The sequence below is a fragment of the Lynx rufus genome, unplaced genomic scaffold (assembly GCF_022079265.1).
Source record: "Lynx rufus isolate CCGP_SWC_20201006 ecotype Redwood Valley unplaced genomic scaffold, mLynRuf1.p SCAF_7, whole genome shotgun sequence".
Taxonomy (NCBI): domain Eukaryota; kingdom Metazoa; phylum Chordata; class Mammalia; order Carnivora; family Felidae; genus Lynx; species Lynx rufus.
The window spans coordinates 90,547,836-90,568,866 of NW_025814889.1; the positions used below are offsets into that span (position 1 = coordinate 90,547,836).

General features: G+C 36.4%; 1 protein-coding gene across 1 annotated transcript in view; it reads left to right on the plus strand.

Annotated features, from left to right (window-relative positions):
- The first annotated feature begins 10,811 nt into the window (after positions 1–10,811).
- The window catches only part of MSRB3 (methionine sulfoxide reductase B3), a 137,998-nt gene continuing 127,778 nt past the window's right edge, over positions 10,812–21,031 (plus strand). The window contains exon 1 of the mRNA XM_047064855.1: positions 10,812–10,887. Coding sequence (XP_046920811.1) covers positions 10,812–10,887 — 76 coding nt within the window. The remainder of the gene's footprint in view (positions 10,888–21,031) is intronic.

Below are 21,031 nucleotides of genomic sequence, written 5' to 3' on the forward strand. Positions count from 1 at the left end.
GATAGAGAAGTCATTTCTGGAAAGGGAGGAAGAAAATGATAGTGTGTAGTGTCATAGAAAAGTCAAGCGAAGGGTCGCCTGGGTTAAGCATCTGACTTCAGCTCAGGCCATGATCTCATGGTTGGTGAGGTTGAGCCCTGCATTGGGCTCTGCACTGACAGTGCAGAGCCTGCCTGGGAATCTCTCTCTCTCTCTCTCTCTCTCTCTCTCTCTGTCTGCTCCTGCCCTCACATTCTCTCTCAAAATTAATAAACTTAGAAAAATTAAAAAAAGAAAGAACAAGTGAAGAATGTTTCAATAAGGAAAATCAACTACATAAGATGTCACGAAGAGGCATTGACATTCAGTTCTGCAAATTCAATGGGGGGGGGTGGTATTATTCAATCAATAGAGAATGTTACTTAAGGAAGGACTAGTAGTCTTAATTGAGAGGTGTCTCTGTGCCAGGTGCTCCTCTACTAGCAGTCTTGCAAGGAAGCTTTTATAAATTCCGTGTTTACAGATAAGATTCTCAAAGCTCAGAACGAAACTTGCCAAATGAAACCTAACTCGTCAGTGAGAAAGTTTGAATTTGAACTCTAGTAACAGAAAAGCAAAAGGAAACTGTACTATGTAAACACAACAAAATGAAACAGTCATAGTGAAAAATTCTGAAGGCATTTTTTGTAGTAATCAAAAATGATTGATACGGGTTTTGCTTTCTCATTGGCACTTTTTAAATATTAAGAAATACTTTTTAGATGAAACATATATAATGTAGATGCTATGAGCTATGAAATCAGTGTACATTTTAGAATAAAAAGATTTATGTTTTATATTGGAGATAGAAGTCATAAAATGTTACTGTGAGAATGAATAAATCCCTGTATTTGACTAGATGCTTTTCAAAACAGGAATCCTGAAAAAAATAGCATTCAGTAAAGTTATAATTGACATCAGAAGATGGGCTTTTGTCCATATTTCTGTTTTAATTATACCATTGATGTACCCTAATGGACACAGTGTAACCTTTGCATTGCCAATATTAGGTACACTTCTTTATGTCCTTTTCTTACTTTTTCAATGTTTTTTTTTTTTTTTTTTTTTATTTTTGGGACAGAGAGAGACAGAGCATGAACAGGGGAGGGGCAGAGAGAGAGGGAGACACAGAATCGGAAACAGGCTTCAGGCTCCGAGCCATCAGCCCAGAGCCTGACGCGGGGCTCGAACTCACGGACCGTGAGATCGTGACCTGGCTGAAGTCGGACGCTTAACCGACTGCGCCACCCAGGCGCCCCAGTCCTTTTCTTACTTTTTATGTGAACTGAATAATAAAATGTAGATGCTGCAGAATATAGACAAGAGGGATTTTAGCTTAACGTTGTCTCCAGCTGGCCGTCTGACCTTTGATAAGTCTCTTTATCTCTGTTTTGCTGTTTACAGAATAAGAGATTTGGATCAGTTCATTGTTTCTCCCATTTTTTTTTCCCACTGAGATACACATGATGGCTGATACTTTGTGAGCAGCATAGTCACACAGTCATACGGCAGATTGTGATTATAGACTCGAGGAACAGATGGTCTAGGCCGCACATTCCTGGTTCGAGTTCTAACTCCACTCTTCTCTCTCCCACTCAAGAAAACATGTCAGAAAACTAGTAAAACCAGGGTGACGTTGTTAAAGAGATAACTCTAAATACATCCTAGTTTTCTTAAAAATCTTATTCTCAAACTTTGACATCTAAAGTTAATTTTGAGGCGCCTGGGTGGCTTAGTTGGGTTAATTCATGATCTCATCGTTCATGAGTTTGAGCCCCATGTCCGGCTCTCTGCTGACAGCTCAGATCCTGGAGCCTGCTTTGGATTCTGTGTCTCCCTCTCTCTCTGCTCCTTCCCCCACTCATGCTCTGTCTCACATTAAACTTTTAAGTAAGTAAATTTTTAACAAATTACTTGTGAAACACTTCATAACTCATATTTTACCCGTGGTGGGTGGTGAGTTCATGTTCAAAAACTGATGTGTTAGGTGTTCTCTAAGATTTTTTTCTAGTTCTAAACCTATGTAATGATACATTTCTGTTATTGTCAAGCATTTCCAAAAGGTCTAATTCTTTGGTTATTCTACTTGCAGGTTTTTATTGGTAGGCATTACATGGATTTATAGTACCATGTGTATGATATAGGTTCAGAAATGTTGAGTGAATTTATCAACAAGTTAATTTCCCTTTTGTAGCTATAACACTAATTCAGAATTTGTTTTCTTCTGCTTTATCAGTACACATGATTTTGTGAATTTCAAAGATTGGTGCTGAGAAAATTGGGTTGTAACATTCTGATTGTTACTTTCAGAAACCTGTCATGACTACCCTCTTCATTTTGATAAAACAGTTTAACATTTTGCATTTGTCCACAGACTATATGAAATAGGAAATGTACTAGTTACCTCTAGAAGTAGTGAGAAGTCTAAATAGACTACTGATATTATTTTCTAACCACTTGTTGTTTCTTAAACATCATGGGATAAATTATACATGTATTTCTCTGTTCATTGTTCATTTATTCCACAAATATTTATTGAAGATTCATTGTGCTATGTGCCAAGCAATATGCCAGACTAGCAGTTCTTGAAATGTGGGCTGAGGACCCTTAGAGTCTCTTAGACCCTTTCAAGGGATTCATGAAGTGAAAACTATTTTCCTACTAGTACCAAGATATTATTTCCTGTTTTCATTGTGCTGACGTTTGCACTGATGTTGGAAAAGCCAAAGCGGATAACACTGCTGGTATCTTAGTATGAATCAAGGTTTTGTGGCAACAAACTTTATTAGTAATCATTTTATGCTTTATTAACATACCCGTGCGAGGAAAAAGCCATTTTCACATAAGAATGTCCTTGATGAGGTAGTAAAATTTATATTAATTTTATTAAATCTTGACCTTGATTACATATCTTTGTAATATTCTGTGTGAAGTAATGGGAAGTACATTTTATAAAGTGTTTCTGCACACCAAAGAACAATGGTTGTCTCCGGGCAAAGCACTTGTGCAATTGTTTGGAACACCATTTTCCTTGACAGAATGACCAACACACAAATTGCTTATTTCGACTTGGGTTTGTCATGCATTTTCTTAGTGAATGAAGTGCTGCTGCCACTTTAAGGAAAACAGCCGACAGCATTGTTGGTAATGATAAATTTGAGCTTTCAAGGTAAAAAATAAAAGTTTGGAAAACTTGTGCCTGCCACCATGAGCTTGTTTGACAGCTTCTCAGTGTTTAAAGACTTTTCTGACGAAATCAGCAGTGATATTAATGAATATAATTTTGATATTGATAATGAAATGTGTCAACTTAGGAAAGATCTGCATCACCCAAATGAACATTGCATGATGTTACAAAATCATGCAAAGTTAGACGATCCATTCAAAATGCAAGATAGACCATTGAGTTTAATGTAATTGTATGAAAAGTTTATTGATAATAGTTTCAGATGATCATTTCGTTGAGTTTTGGTATAATATCAAAGAAGAATACCTATAATTCTCTGAAAAAGTTATTAAAATATTCTTCCCTTTCCAAGAACTTACCTGAGGCAAGATATTCATATATGCATAGTTTAACCAAAACAACATATCACAACAGATTGAACACAGGACACATGAAAATCCAGTTTTTTTTTTTTTGTTAAGCCAGATAGAAAAGATTTGCAAAAATAAAAAACTCATGTTTTGGATAATGCAGTTATTTTTCACTAAAAATGTCATTTAAAATATTTATTTTTTTAATTGAATACGCAAATATTTTTGAAATTACTCATTTTAATTTTCAATATGCTAAGTATTGATAGGTATGACCATATAAACAAAAGACATCCTGAGTCCTTGATAGTTTTTAGGAGTGTAAAGAGATCCTGAGATCAAAAATTAAAAAATTACTAACCCCAGAGATATTTAAGGGGGAAAAAAAAAGCTCTTTATGTAGCTTTTCTTTGGTTCTCAACACCCCTGGTTCTTTGCCACTCCCTCCTTTGAAGTTAGAAGCAATATTCCTTTCTCTATAATTCCATGTACTTTATTTCCACCTCTACTAAGGAAGGCATTTAGTGCATGTCTTATGTTTCCATCTAGGTTAGTATATTTGTTGGTAGCACAGACTATATCTTACATCTTTGCATATTCATCAGCTCTTAGCACATTGTTTTCCCCAGGAATGTATATAGATGAACTGAGTAACTTTTTAAAATTCCTTATCATATTTGTTTTTTAAATTCCACATATGAGTGAAGTCATGATATTTGTCTTTCTCTGACTGACTTATTTCACAGATGAACATAGGGGAAGGGAAGGAAAAATAAGATAAAAACAGGGAGGCAAACCATAAGAAACTCTTAGAGAACAAACTGAAGGCTGCTGGAGGGGTGTTGGGTGAGGGGATGGATTAAATGGGTGATGGGTACTAAGGAGGGCACTTGTTGGGGGGTGCCTGGGTGGCTCAGTCAGTTAAGCGTCTAGCTTCAGCTCAGGTCATGGTCTCCTGGTTCATAAATTTGAGCCCTGCATCGGGCTCTCTGCCAGTCAGCACAGAGCCTGCTTCAGATCCTCTCTTCCACTCTCTCTCTCTCTGCCCCTCCCCCACTCATTCTCTCTCTCTCTCTCTCTCTCTCTCTCTCTCTCTGTCAAGAATAAACAAACATTAAAAAAAAAAGGAGGGCACTTGTTGGGATGAGCACTGGGTATTATACGTAAGTGATCAATCACTAAATCCTACTCCTGAAACCATTATTACACTATATGTTAACTAACTTGGATTTAAAAATAATGGTAATAAATAATTAAATAAATTAAAAAAAATTCCTTATCTTCAAAGTGTTATGTCTAAATGGTTTGGAAGATTGACTTAGGATTCTGAATAGCCAGGGTTCTGGCTGTTTCCTGTAACAAATGCAAACAGATCTTTGCTTAACAAAAGGGATGTCCAGTTCTAGCTAATGGCCTATTGACTGCAAGAAGTAAATGACGTAATTGAACACTTCATTCAACAAACATTAGCTGAACATAAACTGTGCTAGGCACTGTGCTAATAAGAACAACAATATTTTTATAGAACTTTATGGTAGACATTTAGATTAGTGGTTCTCAACTGGTGGCCCATGATGTTTCTTCTTTTCATAATGGAACAAAGGCAGCAACAATGAAAAAATTTTCCTACAAAACTAACTATATTCTATTCAGAATATTTCTTTTTCTAGTCTTGGTGTTAACAGTCTTTCTTTTCTGATAGTATGGTGAGATTAGGGTTTGGGCTTTTGTTTTTATTTTATTTTTATTTGACAAAATTCAAATTTGTCTGCTCTTTGTTGACCCCAGCAGTTTTCGGGGGATATTTTACCAGCCTGTGGAAAACCACTGACGTAGACATTCTTTTGGTATTTATTGGAAAGAGATTTGACCTTTAGGTTTGACATTTTAAATCCACTAGGACAATCAGCTCATTTATTCTGGGACTAATTATCAACTTCGTGAGTTCTCTGGATTCCGTTTATACCATCTCTCTTTGGCAGTTTATTGTTCAACTGCAAGGAAAAAAGTAAAAGGAAATAAAAATAAACCCAAACCAAAAAACCAACAAACTAATTTTAGTCAAATTTTTGGATGGCAGAGTTCTGGGGGGAAAAAAAGATGGGGAAGAAGTAAAAATTTTTGACCAAAGTAGGGCATTTGAATTATCTTTGGCTCTCAAGTCAGATTGTGTTTTCAACTTCTCACCTCTTTGTAGGAACTGCTGATTCCTGTGAAAGAACCAACTGGTTTTAATTCAAATTCTCACCTTTAAGCACTGTTAGCAGTTGAGACAGCAGAGATAAATAGCAAGGTGGGAAATGATGATCCATGGAGTCAGTCATTCATGGAGTCATTCTGTCACTCAGTACATGAGTGGCTATTGGGTGCCGGATACTGGGATACCAAGATAAGAAAGATACCATCACTATGCTTAGGAACTCTATAATCCAGAAGAGGGAGACAGAGACATAAGCAATTAGTGCCCTGAAAATTGTTTTAGGGGATGTGATAGCGTATTGGCCCCTCAGTGGAGGCCAGATGGGAGAGGTCAGGAATGGTGACGAGGAGAGTAAGGATATGGAATGAAGAAAGACGTGAAGGTAAAAGTGGGAAACAGTGAACTTACTTGGGGGAAATTCTGAGTATCCCGGTGTGGCAGGAGCATGGGGCAGGGTGGGATGCAGAGGTATGGTAAAAGAAAAGTCTCAAGAGTTAGGTGACAGATAGATGTGGAACTTCAGATGCTTTGTTTACGAATTTGGACTTCACCCAAAAGATTTACCAGAATGTGTTTTGTGGGGTGGTGATAGGAAAGAAAGGGTTTTGTATGGTCAAAATGATTTGAGAGGCACCAGTTGAGACAGTTAAGCAGGTATTTACTGTGAAACCTCTTGGATTCTTTATATTGGATAGCATTTCCACAACTATTTGACTACAGACTTGTTTGGAAGGGTATCTCCTGTTTCTCAGAACATGGTTTGGGAAACCCTGAAATACGCATTGGGGAATCAACAAAAAGTTTTAATCAGAAAGTTATGGACTGTCATGTAATCTGATTCTATTCTTTTTTTTTTTTTTTTTTTTTTTCAACGTTTATTTATTTTTGGGACAGAGAGAGACAGAGCATGAACGGGGGAGGGGCAGAGAGAGAGGGAGACACAGAATCGGAAACAGGCTGCAGGCTCTGAGCCATCAGCCCAGAGCCCGACGCGGGGCTCGAACTCACGGACCGCGAGATCGTGACCTGGCTGAAGTCGGACGCTTAACCGACTGCGCCACCCAGGCGCCCCATCTGATTCTATTCTTAATGCATGGTGTGATACTGCGTTAGATGTTGTTCAACCAGTGTTTTTAAACACCAGATATTTTCAAAATGATGTGCTAGATATTCTGGGAAATTAGAAAGATGCATAGGGAGTGTGTCTGGCATTAAAAACACAACATGTTGATTACTTATAAATGTTATTCTGCTAGGCAATTATTTGAATCAGAGGCAATACCAAAGTGAGGAAGTTGAGAATAAACTTGGAGAATTAGATTTTTGCTCAGTGCTAATTTCTTCAGGGTGTTTAATGTCAATTCTTTCCCCAAAGATTGTCACTCCTCAGATGCATGTGCTTCTTTTGCCTCTTTTTGGACTAGGGTTGTTTCTGGCTAGGGCCCTCACCCAGGCAGCTCAGGGAGTGTAAAGGAAAGAAAGCTGCCAAAGGGAAACTTGTTTTTTTTCCGGGCGTGTGGGGAGGTGTAGCTATTGAGTTTCTTGGCCCTCAAAAGTACTATATTATCAACATATTGAAGCTTTGGTAGATTCAAGGGGAGTCAATTCTAGACATCTTTAGGAGATATCCTGAAGGTGTATCCAAGGGGTTTGGAGAAAAAATAATTAAAGTGAAAGAGAAAGGGAAGTTGCGCCTGGTGGACAGAAAGAGCAAATCTAGAAATCTGAGAACGTCTTGGACTTTTTTTCTTCCGTAAGTCCTTACTTGTTTCACTCAGTGTCAAGGGAGAGAATCTTCAAATAATGTTCTTGAATTAATTGAATCCTTATTGAATGTTTATTGTCAGTCACATTATCTAGTAGGGAAACATGGAATCAAGTATTTAGAGTGGGTTGGTACAGCCTCAGGCTTTCATTGTCAATTGTATTGTGTGGTTAAGAGCACTGGCCCTGGAACTAGATGGCCTGTGTTCAAATCTATTAAATCATTTCAGTCCAATTACTTAAGTGCCCTAGTCCTTAGTGGATGTAGGATTTTAGCCAAATTACTTAACCTGTCTATGCCTCTACATCTAACAATGGGAAAATGATCGTATGTATCTCTTAAGGCCACGAGGGTTAAAAGAGCCAGTAAATTGAAGTGCTTAGAGCAGTGCCTGCCACACGCCAAGGGTTTCATCAACGGTTAGCCTTAGGATATCTTGATCCTACCATTTTTGTTAGGGTAATAATTTACTGTGGAAATGCATCAAAGAGTAGTAAGTTTTTCTGGCCTAAAAAAGATACTGTCTTTGGAGAATGGCCTGCTATATCTAAGTAGGATTGGGTGTAAATGGGCTGTTAGAAATATCTAATTCATGTAATTTTAAAATACAGTGAATATTTGTGCATGTAAACAACAATAATAATAACAGCTAACATTTGCCAAGCATATACTCTGTGCCAGAAGTTGTTCCAAGTGCTTTTTATCAGTTCATTTATTTTAGAGTTGAAACTGAGGCACCGAGGGGGTGAGCAATTTGTCCCAGATAACACAGCTAGTTAGGAGCAGGGTCAGGTTCAAACCCAGGTCATCTGACCCCATAGCTCACGCATCCGCTGTGCTAGCCCATCTTTTGTGCAAATGTGTTCTGTATTTTAGATCACTTTGTCAAAATATTTAATTCCATTTACTGCAAATGTAAGTGGAAAACATTAATTAAAACATAAATCAGTTCAGCCTGAAGATAGTTCTTTTTCTGTCCTAGAGTTGCTCTTGGCATCACGTTAGAGCCATATTGACTGTGATTCTTGTGTTCTGTTGATGTAGAAGATTGAGTTGGATTTCACCAAGGCATCTGGATGCACGTGTCCGTTCTTTAGAACTGTTTTTCACCTTATATCTTAGCTACATATTTTCAGAGTAGTGTGTAAGTAATGTCACTTTACATGCAGTTTGCAAAATTAGCTGGTTTTTCTGCTATAATTAGGGTTAGAGCTTTAAAAATATAAGGGTTCTATCAAATCCTCACCTATGAGATGTGTGCTTCATAGGATTTTAAAACGGAGAGCATTGTGATGAATATGCTTTTTGCATTCTTCAGTGCAAAAATACTAGACTGCTCTAAAAGTTGATCATTTTAGTTGTTCTACTTTCTTGGTGCGAATGTAACACTTCAGGGGTTTGCTTTTAAAGAAAACTGGGCAAAACTAATTTGCCACTAGATGGAGCCCTGGCTCTTTGGGTAGAAAGAAATGCACCAGTCTGGACGTTAAATCACACAGTCATATCACGCTGGAGGGCCCCCCGGTATTTGAGGCCCCCAGCTTTTAATTGTAGAATGCATCTTTGTTCTTTGCCTGACCTGCAGAGTGACATCACTCCCTTTCTTCCTGTGTGCTGGCTTTGACACAAGCCAGATGGCCGAGGCCATCGGTAGGCGCGCAGGCCGCCTGGTACCACAGTTGATGAAACAGGATAGGAAGACGTTTTATGGTCAGCTGTGGGAGCACAATGAGGCAGCAGCTTCGCTAAGTAATTACATTCATCGTGCACACTTTATTCCTCTCGGAGAAGGTCACATGGAAAAAAAAATATGTTTTTATTTATAGCGTTGTGAGGTATAGACCTTTGATCTTTTATTAGTCAGTAGTCTGCTCCAAAGGAATGCTCTTTTCCCTGTTCTGCAGTCACTCGTGAAAATGACATGTTTATTTATGTTTAATGGTTCTTTTCGGCTGTGCATTGTGATACTTACCTTCCCTCTTCCTCCCTTTTGTCTCTAGTTCATAACACAAAAATGTTTTAGGTTTGTAGCGAGTTTAGTTTGAAGAAGTCAGAGTTCAGGTATGTTAATACAAGCAGATTTCTGTCAGATATACTCCAGAGTGATTTGGTAAAATACATTACTGTTTATTATGTGTTTGTTCTTCAAGGATGTCAGAAGAGACCAGGAACAGACTTTTATTCTGGGGGGATGAGGGCCAGGAAATGAATAAGACTTTCATTTTATGTCCATTTTTGGACATTTAGTGGTTAAGGTCACTTGTGATGCCAACTTAAAATAAAATATTAGAAGTTAGTATTAATCTAGTATTTTCCAGGCTTCGTTTGAAGTTTATCAGTGGCAGGATCGTACAAAACTTGAAGGAAAATACCAGCTGAACTTTTCTCTAAAGTTTAACACTTACACAGTTTTGAGATTCTTCCACATAGATTCATTTCCAAAACTTTATAAAATAGTTTTAGCCTTTTTAAGGCTAGGTTGTGAATATTACTCACAGAATTGGCCTAGAAATTATAAATGATAAGGTCCGATGGAAATTCCTATTTGCTATGCTTTGTTCAAACTTAACACGTTCTAAAGTGAAGTCTCCTGGTTGTCTGTAGGGTATTTGGCTCTCTATTTAAAAAAAAAAAGATTAAGAAAGAAACTGTAACAACAGGATTCTCTTCATCTTGCAATATTTTACAGTCTTCTTCAGGGAGGGAGATTTACAAATAATTGCTGGAAGGAGGCAACATGGTGTAAAGGAAAGAGCGTGGCTTTGCAGTGAGATAAAACAGGGTTTTCTGATACCTTTTCCACTGGTTATTTGCTATGTGCCCTTGGACCTTTGAGCCTCGATTTCCTCACATATGTACTGGGGGATAAAACCTACCTCCTAGGTTTATTGTAAGAATTAAATGATACAATGTGTGTATTAGGCCCCAGACGGTTCCTCTCACATGGTATGGACTTAGTAAATGCTGATTCGTTTTAAACTTGGTCTCTTTTCTGACCTCTTGCAAAGTGTGTTCACAGATTACACTTTTATATCTTGTATTTTTTTTTCATAAGATGTAAATAAGCCTGGGTTGCAAGTAAGCTCACCATTTGAAAAATAGGCATTTGAAATTTATTACCACTGTGTGTATGTGTTCAGTTCCAGATAAAACCGTAACCATCAATTGTGCAATGAATGTGGTTAATTAACATTTGTGATGTTTTAATTTGTTTTTGTTTTCTTTTTTTCTCCTACTCAGCTCTTGCCCCTGTTCTTTGCCTCTCGTTTTGTTGGTGAAGATATCACAGTGATGTCTGCATTCAACCTGCTGCATTTGGTGACAAAGAGCCAGCCAGTAGCCCTGCGAGCCTGTGGGCTTCCCTCAGGTTGCTGATTCTTGTCCTGTACCTAGTGAGGGCACTGGTCTGGGTGGGTGTTTCTGCTGCAGGAAATGATACACCAGAACGTTTTGCTAAATTCCGTTTTCTTTCACTTGGGCCCTAATTTGAAGACGGAAATTGGTTATAAATCACCACTCTACTTGGAGTAACACTCATTTCCACAATCCTTATAACTCTTGGAAACATTGTCCAGTTTCCTTGTTCAGTCTATAATTGTCACTAATATTTCATGATATCTTCTTGTTCTTTAATGCACACTACACATCTGAAAATCATAATGTTCATGAGAGGCTGGCAGTCTTCATAAGAAACTGCCCCACATCACCCAAATAGGATATTCATCTCTTGTTAAAGGATAATGAAAATGGTTTTCGTTTCACATGTGGCCATTACTTTGGGAACGGAAAAATGAAAATGAACAACCGTAGTATAATACAGTTACTTATTTATTATAGTCAAAAAGAAATGATGTTGTACTTAACAATGACCAAATAAACAGAACATATATAGCATGCACGTGTCAACTGGTTCTTAATTTAGAACCACTCACTATACTTTTAAAAAATGTGATTTTCAGCTTGTTACACAAGTGAGGCATGAAAGTCCAAAATTGCCTTATGTGCCTATAGCATGAACTTAATATTTTACTTTTATTATGAAAGTCAGAATGGTCAGATATTTTGTGTGAACATTATTATCAACATTATTTCTATTTTCTATTAATATACATATCTCTATTGCTATATTGTCTAGAGAATTTAATTCCAGCTCATTAAACATTCACTGAATATTAACTGTGAGTGCCGGGCATTGTGTGGGGCAGTGAGGATATAATGATACAGAAGATCAAGCTGATTTCTCTAATGAGCACAGGGTGGAAATGGTGCTGTGTGAAGACCATTGAACTGTGTGGTGATAGGGCTGAATGACGTTAGGGGAATTCAGAGAAGGGTGGTCCTCGTTCTTTGGTGGGGGGGAAAACATTTGGAAAGGAGGGAAGGTCTCTGAAGTTTAAAGGAGGGCTTCGTGGAGGATATAGTTTCTAAGCTAAATCTCAATCTATAAGCATCAGTTAGCCAGGTGGCCAATGAGTGGGAAGGACAGCTCTCCGGTATGGACTAGCGTGGGCAAGACACGAAGGCCCGAAGGAGCAAGGTACGTCCAGTGAGAGGCAGGTTATTTAATATGGCCAGCTCGGGTGGGGAGCGCAAGCGCGAGGCGAGGAAGGAAGGTAGCCAGATCATGAAATGTCTTAGGTGATGTTTTAAAGAATTTAAATCCTGGAGAAGCGGAAGAAGGTGAAATAACATGACTCGGTTTGCATTTTATAAGGATTATTGATTTAGTATGATGGAAAGTCCATGCTGGTTCCAGATGTTTCTGAGAAGGCTGGGATGGCAACCTGATTTGAAGGGTGGCTAAGGCCTTTGTTTTGAAGCTGTATTTGAGTAGTAAACGGCTGTTGTTTTTGTTGTTGTTGTTAAATAGATTTTATGTCTATTTGTGGTGACTTGAGAGGCTAATGAAGCTTCATGCATTGAGGGCCCCAATCACTCTGTCAGTACTTTTTCCTCCTGAGCCAGCCATGCCCCTGCATCGCCACCACAGAAAACACTGGGGGAGTTTGAGTTTGAGGCTGGAGGGGACTCAGAAAGTGCAGAAAGTGCTGAGAGCCTCAGGTTTGGAAAGAAGGGGGGAGGGACTCGAGAGAGATTCAGGTTGTAGAACTGACAGGGTTTACCTGCTGAATTGTATATGAGCTTGAGGGAGAACAGCAATTAACGTGGTCCCTGTGCCATGTGGAACTTTTTCCTAACTATGCATTATATATGAGAGTTATTTAGTTTATATATAACCAGGTTTCCCACTGAATAACACCCCAAAGTGTGAAAAGCACCAATATTGTTCTTGTAACATGAATTTTCTATACACAGAGGAGGCTGAGTATTTACAGAAACACCTCATTAGTTAATAAATAATTAATAATATATTCCTTGAGATATTAGAATCATGGAATTAAAGGATTTCATTAAAGGATTTTGATTCCTTTAATCATGGAATTAAAGGAATTGTTTAATTGAGATATAAGTGTCTTTAAAATTTGGTATCAAAATGATTCAACAATAAATTCGACAAAACTGATAATTCTTGAGCAGTAACCATTACTGCACAGGGCTTAAACACACAGATTCTGGAGACTGAGTTTGAAGGCTGGCCGTGCCGCTTAACTGGCTGTATATTAGGTCTTCCTCATTTGTAATATGAGAGCTAATAATAGCATTAGGTTGCTGTAGGGGATGAAGTAGATGAGGATGTGAAAAGTGCATAGGATAATGGCTGGAATTCAGTAAGCACAATATATAAATGTTAACTAAGTTCACTGTAGGTCTCTGTGTCTGTCTATCTATCTATCTATCTATCTATCTATCTTATCTATTATCTATCGATCTATCATGAATTTTCCTAGTATAATAGACTTTTAAGAACATTTAAATATGTCCTTTCATTTAACTATTTTCACTTTAATACGAACCACAAATGCACTTAATGTTTGAGAAATAACCATCTCAACCTGTTTTTATAGCTTTATTTTACTTAATGCATCCTGCTGAACCGGAATTCAAGTCCCGTATACATGTTCCTTTTATTCTAACTATCCAGGACTGATGGAAGCTCAGTCTCTTGCTTTTCTGGCCTGCAAATCCATTTTAATTCACTAGATGAATTGGCTAGAATAGTATTCCATAATTCCTTAGCCATTCAAGCACCACTTACTTTTTACAGTGTTAATGAAAGTCAGTCTTCCAGCATTTACATATTTTATGACTTGAATATTAGTAAAACTTGTTACCATCCACTTCTCTAACAGAATTCTACTGTTAGAAATATAGAAATGTTGAAGAAATAAAGTTCAATAGCAATAAAACCAACTATTTATATTTTGAAAAGAGAAGTTGAAGTGGGCATTCTGGTCCTTATTACTTTGTGTAAGTACGGAGGGAAGAGGCCAATACTGGAGATATGGGAAATTAAGGTGAAAGTCTGGAGTCTTGCTTTAATTTACTGTTCCCTGGTCAAAACCCATTACAACAAAATTCTCTGTAAATCAAAAAGATTTCTGCTCCCTTAGCCAGTACCCTACTAATTTCAGGTATTATTCAGTACAAAATAATTCCAGAACTAAAAAATAATTGGAACAGGCTCTTAAAATTGATTATAACTGGATTGACCTGTAGGAAGGCCACATCCCAGAAGAGTGATCTATCATTTTTCAGCTTTGACTTCTTTTACTTCTTATTTTTAAATAAAGCATAATTTTAATTTAGAGCTCATTAAGTGCATCTGAGTTATGGTTCATTCATGTTTGTAATTAAAGGTAATTTCTTTCTCTCAGAATTTTGTCTTAATTTCCTATAACAGTTTCATTTTGTATTAAAAGCGCACTGGGATAGGAGTCAGAAAACTCTAACCACAGCCCTGTCGTTAACTTGTGTGACCTTGAACATGACTGTAAACCTCTTCAGATCTCAGTCTCTTTATCTTTAAAACGAAGAATTCGAATTAGATCATCTATTCAGTTCTGAGATTCTGTGATTTTATTAACTGTTACTTGTTTTTATTTTTGGCTTTGGCTTAATCAAATCTGGAAACTAATTAATGGCTAGGAATTTATAGAAAAATCTGCCACGTTGTGGTGGGAGAACAGAAATCTTTTCCACATTTGAACATTAGAATTCCTTACCACTAAATCAAGACTGAAGCATTATCTGAGGAGGGATTAGGGAGCACAGTTTTATACATAGTTTCAGTGCTTGATAAAAATTAAGTCTAATTGTAGCTTAGACTAGATAGCATGGTAGCTTCCAGCCAAGTGAAAGTATTTGTCTAAATAGTACTAATTACGGTGATAAATCATACTTTTCTTTAACATCATACACATAATATGTGGTTGTTACTTGACTTCATTGGTGTATTTTACAGTCACCATGGATTGAAGAGCCACATGGCTCTTGGGCAGCTCGTAAAGATACCATATCATAATATTCTAATGTAGAAATTACAAGCCTTAGAGATATTTTGCAAATGGTGTTTGCAAGTCATAGAATATCATCTGTATAACTAGAACTCTCTAGAGCTTAGCACAATGCCTGGCACTTAATAAATATTTGTTAAGTGAATGGATAAACATTTGGAAAGTTTACATGTAGGTGAAGTGATAGCTAAAACAGAGAATACAAATTTACTTGAGCCTCTTTTGCATGGGAAGATTAAAAGTAAAGTTTATAGTTTGGTTGGCTTTTGAATATATTATGGAAAACAATTTCCTTTCTCTTTTCTCACTTTATTGCATTTTATCCAATGCAGTTGATACCTGAGATATAAAACACATTGTAGCTTAACAGAGAGCAAAAAAGGGGTAACACAGATTCAATATATATTATCCAGACTTGTTTTTATTTTTTTTTCTCTCAAACAGTTGGGGTTTTGGTGGTAGATAAAATTTTGAGGAAGGGAATAAGTACGTACTATGCTTATTATGAGAATTAGGAATTCCGGCTCTTTTGATCACTTTTCTCTGGAGCAAATTAATGTTGTTTGCTGTGCTTTAAAATTTCCATTTGTAAAGAGGAACTACAACAGATACGCACCAAAGCACCATCCACAAGTAAGAATAATTACTGTCCAAGTTTGAGCTGGCAATAGTTCATTAATGGCATCTAATATTATATTTACTTACCTTGAAAAAAAATAATTGAAATCATCAGTGTGCTGTTCATCTACTGCATAGGCTGGCCTTCTATTCCAGTTTTATTTTTTAACCTTTTATGGTTAAGAAAAGATGAACTATCTTCATGATTCTTTGATAAAAGTTATGACTCTTCTCTCCCAGAAAGTACTTATGTGCACCTGCACACAATTTTGTATGTAATTCAAAGGTTTTTGTTAGATATTCTGAAACTCGTAAGGGAAGGGCTCTTTGACCACAGGTTCAGAACCTGTGTTCTAAAAGATACACATGAAACCAACATAAAAAACTCTGATTAGAACACAGTATTCCTGATTTCTTTATTCATATCACCAGTGGAATTCTCAGCCACGTATTTGGATGAATGCCCTCCATTCTTCAGTTTCACCATTGTCTTACATGTTCATCTTACCTAACTTCTTTGATTACATTAAAATGCTTTGAGGGAGATTTCTTTTTAGAGAACATAGTGTTTAAAAAATAGACATACAAATTTCAACTCACACAATTCACAAAATAATTCGCAATTAATTGATTGAATGGTACCTACTTTTCCAGTAGATGGCGCTAGGTTTACATTCTTTCACAGCATGAACGCGTACTGCTCTCATTAGCACATAGGTGCATTGTGAAAACTTAAACAAAAGTATGTCAAGAATATTACGTTAAGAACATGTGGATTTACAAACCACAAATTTTTCTGCTTATATAATGTTCAAACAATATTTGTAGAGTGCAAAACCTTTTTCCATTTTCATTAGGATCCAAGTCCCTTATGCTTGGACATCTCATCGAAATTGTCTTTCATGTGTGGACTTTCTATAAACTGAAACAAGTTTTCATAAATTAACTTATCTTAAATCCAAATAGTGATTTAACAGTAATTTATAGTATTATATGCAACTAAATTTTCTTCAGCAGACCACCCAAGAATGAAAGAAAATTTCACATTTTGTTTTGCCGTGTTTCAAATTTTTATATAATTTTGAAAATGTTATTAGTTTAACATGTTGATTGTTATGCATGAATAGTTTTTTACATGAATTAAAATATTTTTGGAAACTAAGAAAAATTATATTTAAAATGTTGACTAATGAGTGCTCTGATGCAGCTTTTTTTTTTCTAAAAAAATGTTTTAGTAGCTCTATGACATAATAAAGTTTTAATGTTAATGTTGAAAACTTGCTGTATGACATCCAATTCCCCCATGAGTTTTAAAAGTTATTTGTGCACAAGGCTAAATTATAGAACAATACATCTGTATGAATAAGGTGTTGGGCATATGGTTTGTTAAATGTGGATTTTGTTAATTTGTTGGTAAATATGGAATAAATTCTTCATATGTACATTAGTAATTACCAAATATGTAGCAACATCTAGTAGCAACAGAGATGAAAATGGGGACAAACAAAAGAACAAATTTTAGTTTGAGAAACTCACTGGTCAGCTAATTAACAATGACTGGAAAGAATATAAAACATATGAGTTCTGAAAACAAATGATAATTCTACAGGGTTAGATTATCTAGACAATATGGACTTTGGGGGAATCTTATAAGTGAAGTTATTAGGTGTTTGTCCATCTAAACATGTTCACAGTAATGTTACCTATCAGATCATAGAAGGATTTATTGAGATAAGCCTGAGCCACCTTTTGCTGTCATTAAACATATGTTTAATGAAGGAATGAGGACTGCATGGCAGTTCCCGGAGACTCTCTAAAATTGAGGTTACATACTTGATGGACTGTCATCGTCGGTCTCTTCCAGTTTATAGCTTCATCCTAAACATTTTAATTAGGAATTAAATTTCCATGACTGTTTTTGCCAGATACAGTTTAATTTAAAGTGCTTTGAAATAAAAAGATTTCACTGAGATGCAGTGGCAAATTATTTCTAATTACTTTTTGTGCCTTTGCATTTAAAATCAAGCATTTATTTAAAAGATGAAAATTTCCATTTGTTTATTTTCAACTCCCTAATATTTTTCTCTTTTCTTTTTTTACATTTAGTATGTTTGCACTTGTGTTAGTCACTTAAAAATGCATGTTATAAAAAATATACCATGAAATGATGAAGATATCAGTTATTTAAGTGATTTGTAAGACCTATACATTTATAGAATTTAAATTTACTCAACTGTTAGGATAAGCATTTCCTTCAACAATAGATACATTTATTATATTTAGCCACATAATTACAAACAGAATGGAGTGTTAATTTAAATCATTAGAGTATTTGAAGAAACAGATTAGAAGCTTAGTCTGTACTTACGAGTTTATTTCTACCACCAATTTGCTTTCTGGCCCCATGAATCTGTTTTGTGTCCTTTATTCTTTTCTTCATCTGTAAACTAAGCATGATAGAACTTTCTTGTCAAACCTTTCACAATTAGATATAACCCTCAGGTGTTAACATTATTTCACATTTCCCAGAATTTATTCTGTGTGACTTTAAACCCTGGCTGTAAGGGGAATAAGCTGGAAAAATTAAAAAAGGAGGGGGGTGGGACGTCAAAAAAGTCTGGGAAAGGTGATCGGCCAAAGTCTATTTCTAATGTAGGAAATCCTTGGTTCCTGCCAAGTGATCCCTGGAAAGGCAGAAATTTTTTGTCTCTTTAGTTCACAACTGCATCTCAGCAAGTAGAATTGTGTCTGTCACATAATAAGTGTTCAATAAATATTTGTGGAATGAATGAATGGGTGTAAATAAGTAGTATCAGCTTATGTATCAAAATAATGGCACATTGTAAGTAATGTGATCTCTGTTTTTAAGGAATGTACATTCTGGTGAGAAAGATGGCCATTTAAGTCCCAGTTTTGTTATCTATAGGATGAAAGAAGTTATATAGTTGATGGTTTTATGATTCTATATAAATATTTCCTCCTTTGTTTTGCTCTGGTGGGAGGGAGTAAAAGAAGTGAGAAGCGCCGTGCCTCTCTCTTTCTGCACAGAATGGCAGACTGGCTTCTTGGAATAGGATCTGAAGCAATGACAGTTCTTCTGAAGGATATTGAAGGAATGTGTAGATGTAATTAGCAGGAAGTGGTGGGGGTGGGGGGATGGCGGCATGGGGGTGGGAATGGACTGTGAGCACATGGGTGAGTAAAAAATGGGCATGTTAAAGCACAACAAAGCATGAGTTCAAGAAAGAAATGTAATGAATGACTAAATTAAAGCAGGAACACTGCAGACCAGAGAGCCTGGCTCTCATTAACCAGGTGTGTGACCACGTCCAGTAACTTTGTTAGGCCTTGGTCTCCTCATGAGAACTTTGGACTAGGAGTTTATCACTTTCCGAATTGTAACCGGAGGAACACTGGTTCTACTAAAGCCATGTAAACTGATCTCATTGTCAAATTGAGAAACTGCATACTACCATATTGTATCAATTCCATTCTCACATTTTATCATCTCGATAATCAGGATGCAGTTTAAACCATTGTGTGAGAAAATATTGTGTCATTGGCAACTTTTTAACTTTTCTAGTGGAGCATAAAATAATGGTGTGTCAGAATACCACATACTTAATAATGCACATCAGCATTAAGAAAATCTCTGAGATCTTCATTAAAAAGCCCACGTAATGTTGATTTTTCCAGTCTGGTTGGACTGTGGAAACTTATTCTTGCCAATCCCCCCCTGCTCCCCACAAGAACAACCTGTTAGTGTTTTTTTTAGAGCCAGTGTTTTACAGATTACATTTTGGGGAATGCTGGATTAGGTAATCTCATAGTCTTAAATCCAGAGATTTAATGGAGTATTAGCCATAATAATAGATTCAAATGTAGAACTCGAGAGAGGTGATAAAGGATTCACAGTAGTAATAAAGGCAAAAATATTTTAATCCGTCATCATTTTTTTTTCACTGATTTTAAATATTATTGTAGGGTTTTTTTTCTTTTTTTCTTTTCCTTCCTTCCTTCTTTCTTTCTTTCTTTCTTTCTTTCTTTCTTTCTTTCTTTCTTTCTTTCTTCTTTCTTTCTTCTTTCTTTCTTAAGTAATTTCTCCACTCAATGTGGGGCTTGAATCTATAACCCAGAGATCAAGAGTCACATGCTCCACTGACTGAACCAGCCAGGTACCCCTATTTATTGCAGTTTTTTTTTTTTAAAGTTTACTTATTTATTTTTGAGAGAGACAGAGACAGAGCGAGCGAGCAAGGGAGGGGCAGAGAGAGGGAGAGAGAGAATCCTAAGCAGGCTCTGTGCTGTCAGCGCAGAGCCTGACGTGGGGCTGTATCTCACGAACTGCGAGATCATGACCTGAGGCGAGATCGAGAGTCAGACGCTTAACCGACTGAGCCACCCAGGCGCCCCTGTTGTAGTTTTTAAACTAACTTCCAAGAAACATAGCCAAAGGCATCAGTTAGAACACATCTTTTAGGAAGAAAATTTAAATATAATTAATTAAAATGGAGAGTTGTATAAATCTTTAAATACAACATATACTTACTTAGTACTTACTCTTTCCCAGGCACGTTGCTAGGTGCTAGGAGTACAAAGATAACCAACATATATATGTACACTGTCTTTCAAGGAGATTGTATAGTTCAGAAGAAGCCTTATGGCTTTCCTTTACATGTCCGGGTGACAAAGAAAAATGTGAGATTTTTTGACTTTTTTCTCCAGACACTTTCACATTTTTTTCTGGAACATACGGACTCAAATTCAGCTGACCATTGAGTGGCAATTGTAGACTTGTTTTCTGCCCATTGTTTTAGAATTAATTTAGATTTTAAATTTGATTTGAGCAGTAATGTAATTTTGGAAATTTACAAAGCTGAGCTCTTAGACAATATACATTTTATTTTCTTTCTAATGAAGTATTCTTAATGTTACATTTAAACAAAATTCTGCATGATCATCTAAGCGAGGGATCCTATCCTTCCTTCTTGTGGATGGTTACCCCTCATCTTCCCTGCAGTCTGTGCTCCCAAGGGGGTGAGGGAGAATGGGGGAGTGAGCTATTTTTTGCAAGTCTTTTTTGATTGCATGTGAAATGCAGAATGGAAATGAGCCTGTCTGTTTTTAATTTTTTTTTTCTTTCCCTGTATGGGCTATGATGTTCTAGTGAAGACCCATACTAGAAAAAAAAAAAAAAAAGAATTAAAAACAGGGAACTCCAACTTTGTCAGACATTTCACATGCAATCAGATAGACTTGAAGTTAAGTGACTTTCTCTTCCACTCTTGTCACTTGATGATGGCAGTTCCTTTAAAAATTCTCTTTCTACTCATATGTTTTGCAAGCAAGAAAATGCTTTTGGATCAAGACATGTTTTAAATATTTTCCTAAACTCTAGGCTTTTGGTCCACATTAATATAAAAATCATTGCTGTTGATATTTGCATTACATTTAATTGATAAAGTACTGTTTAATTCT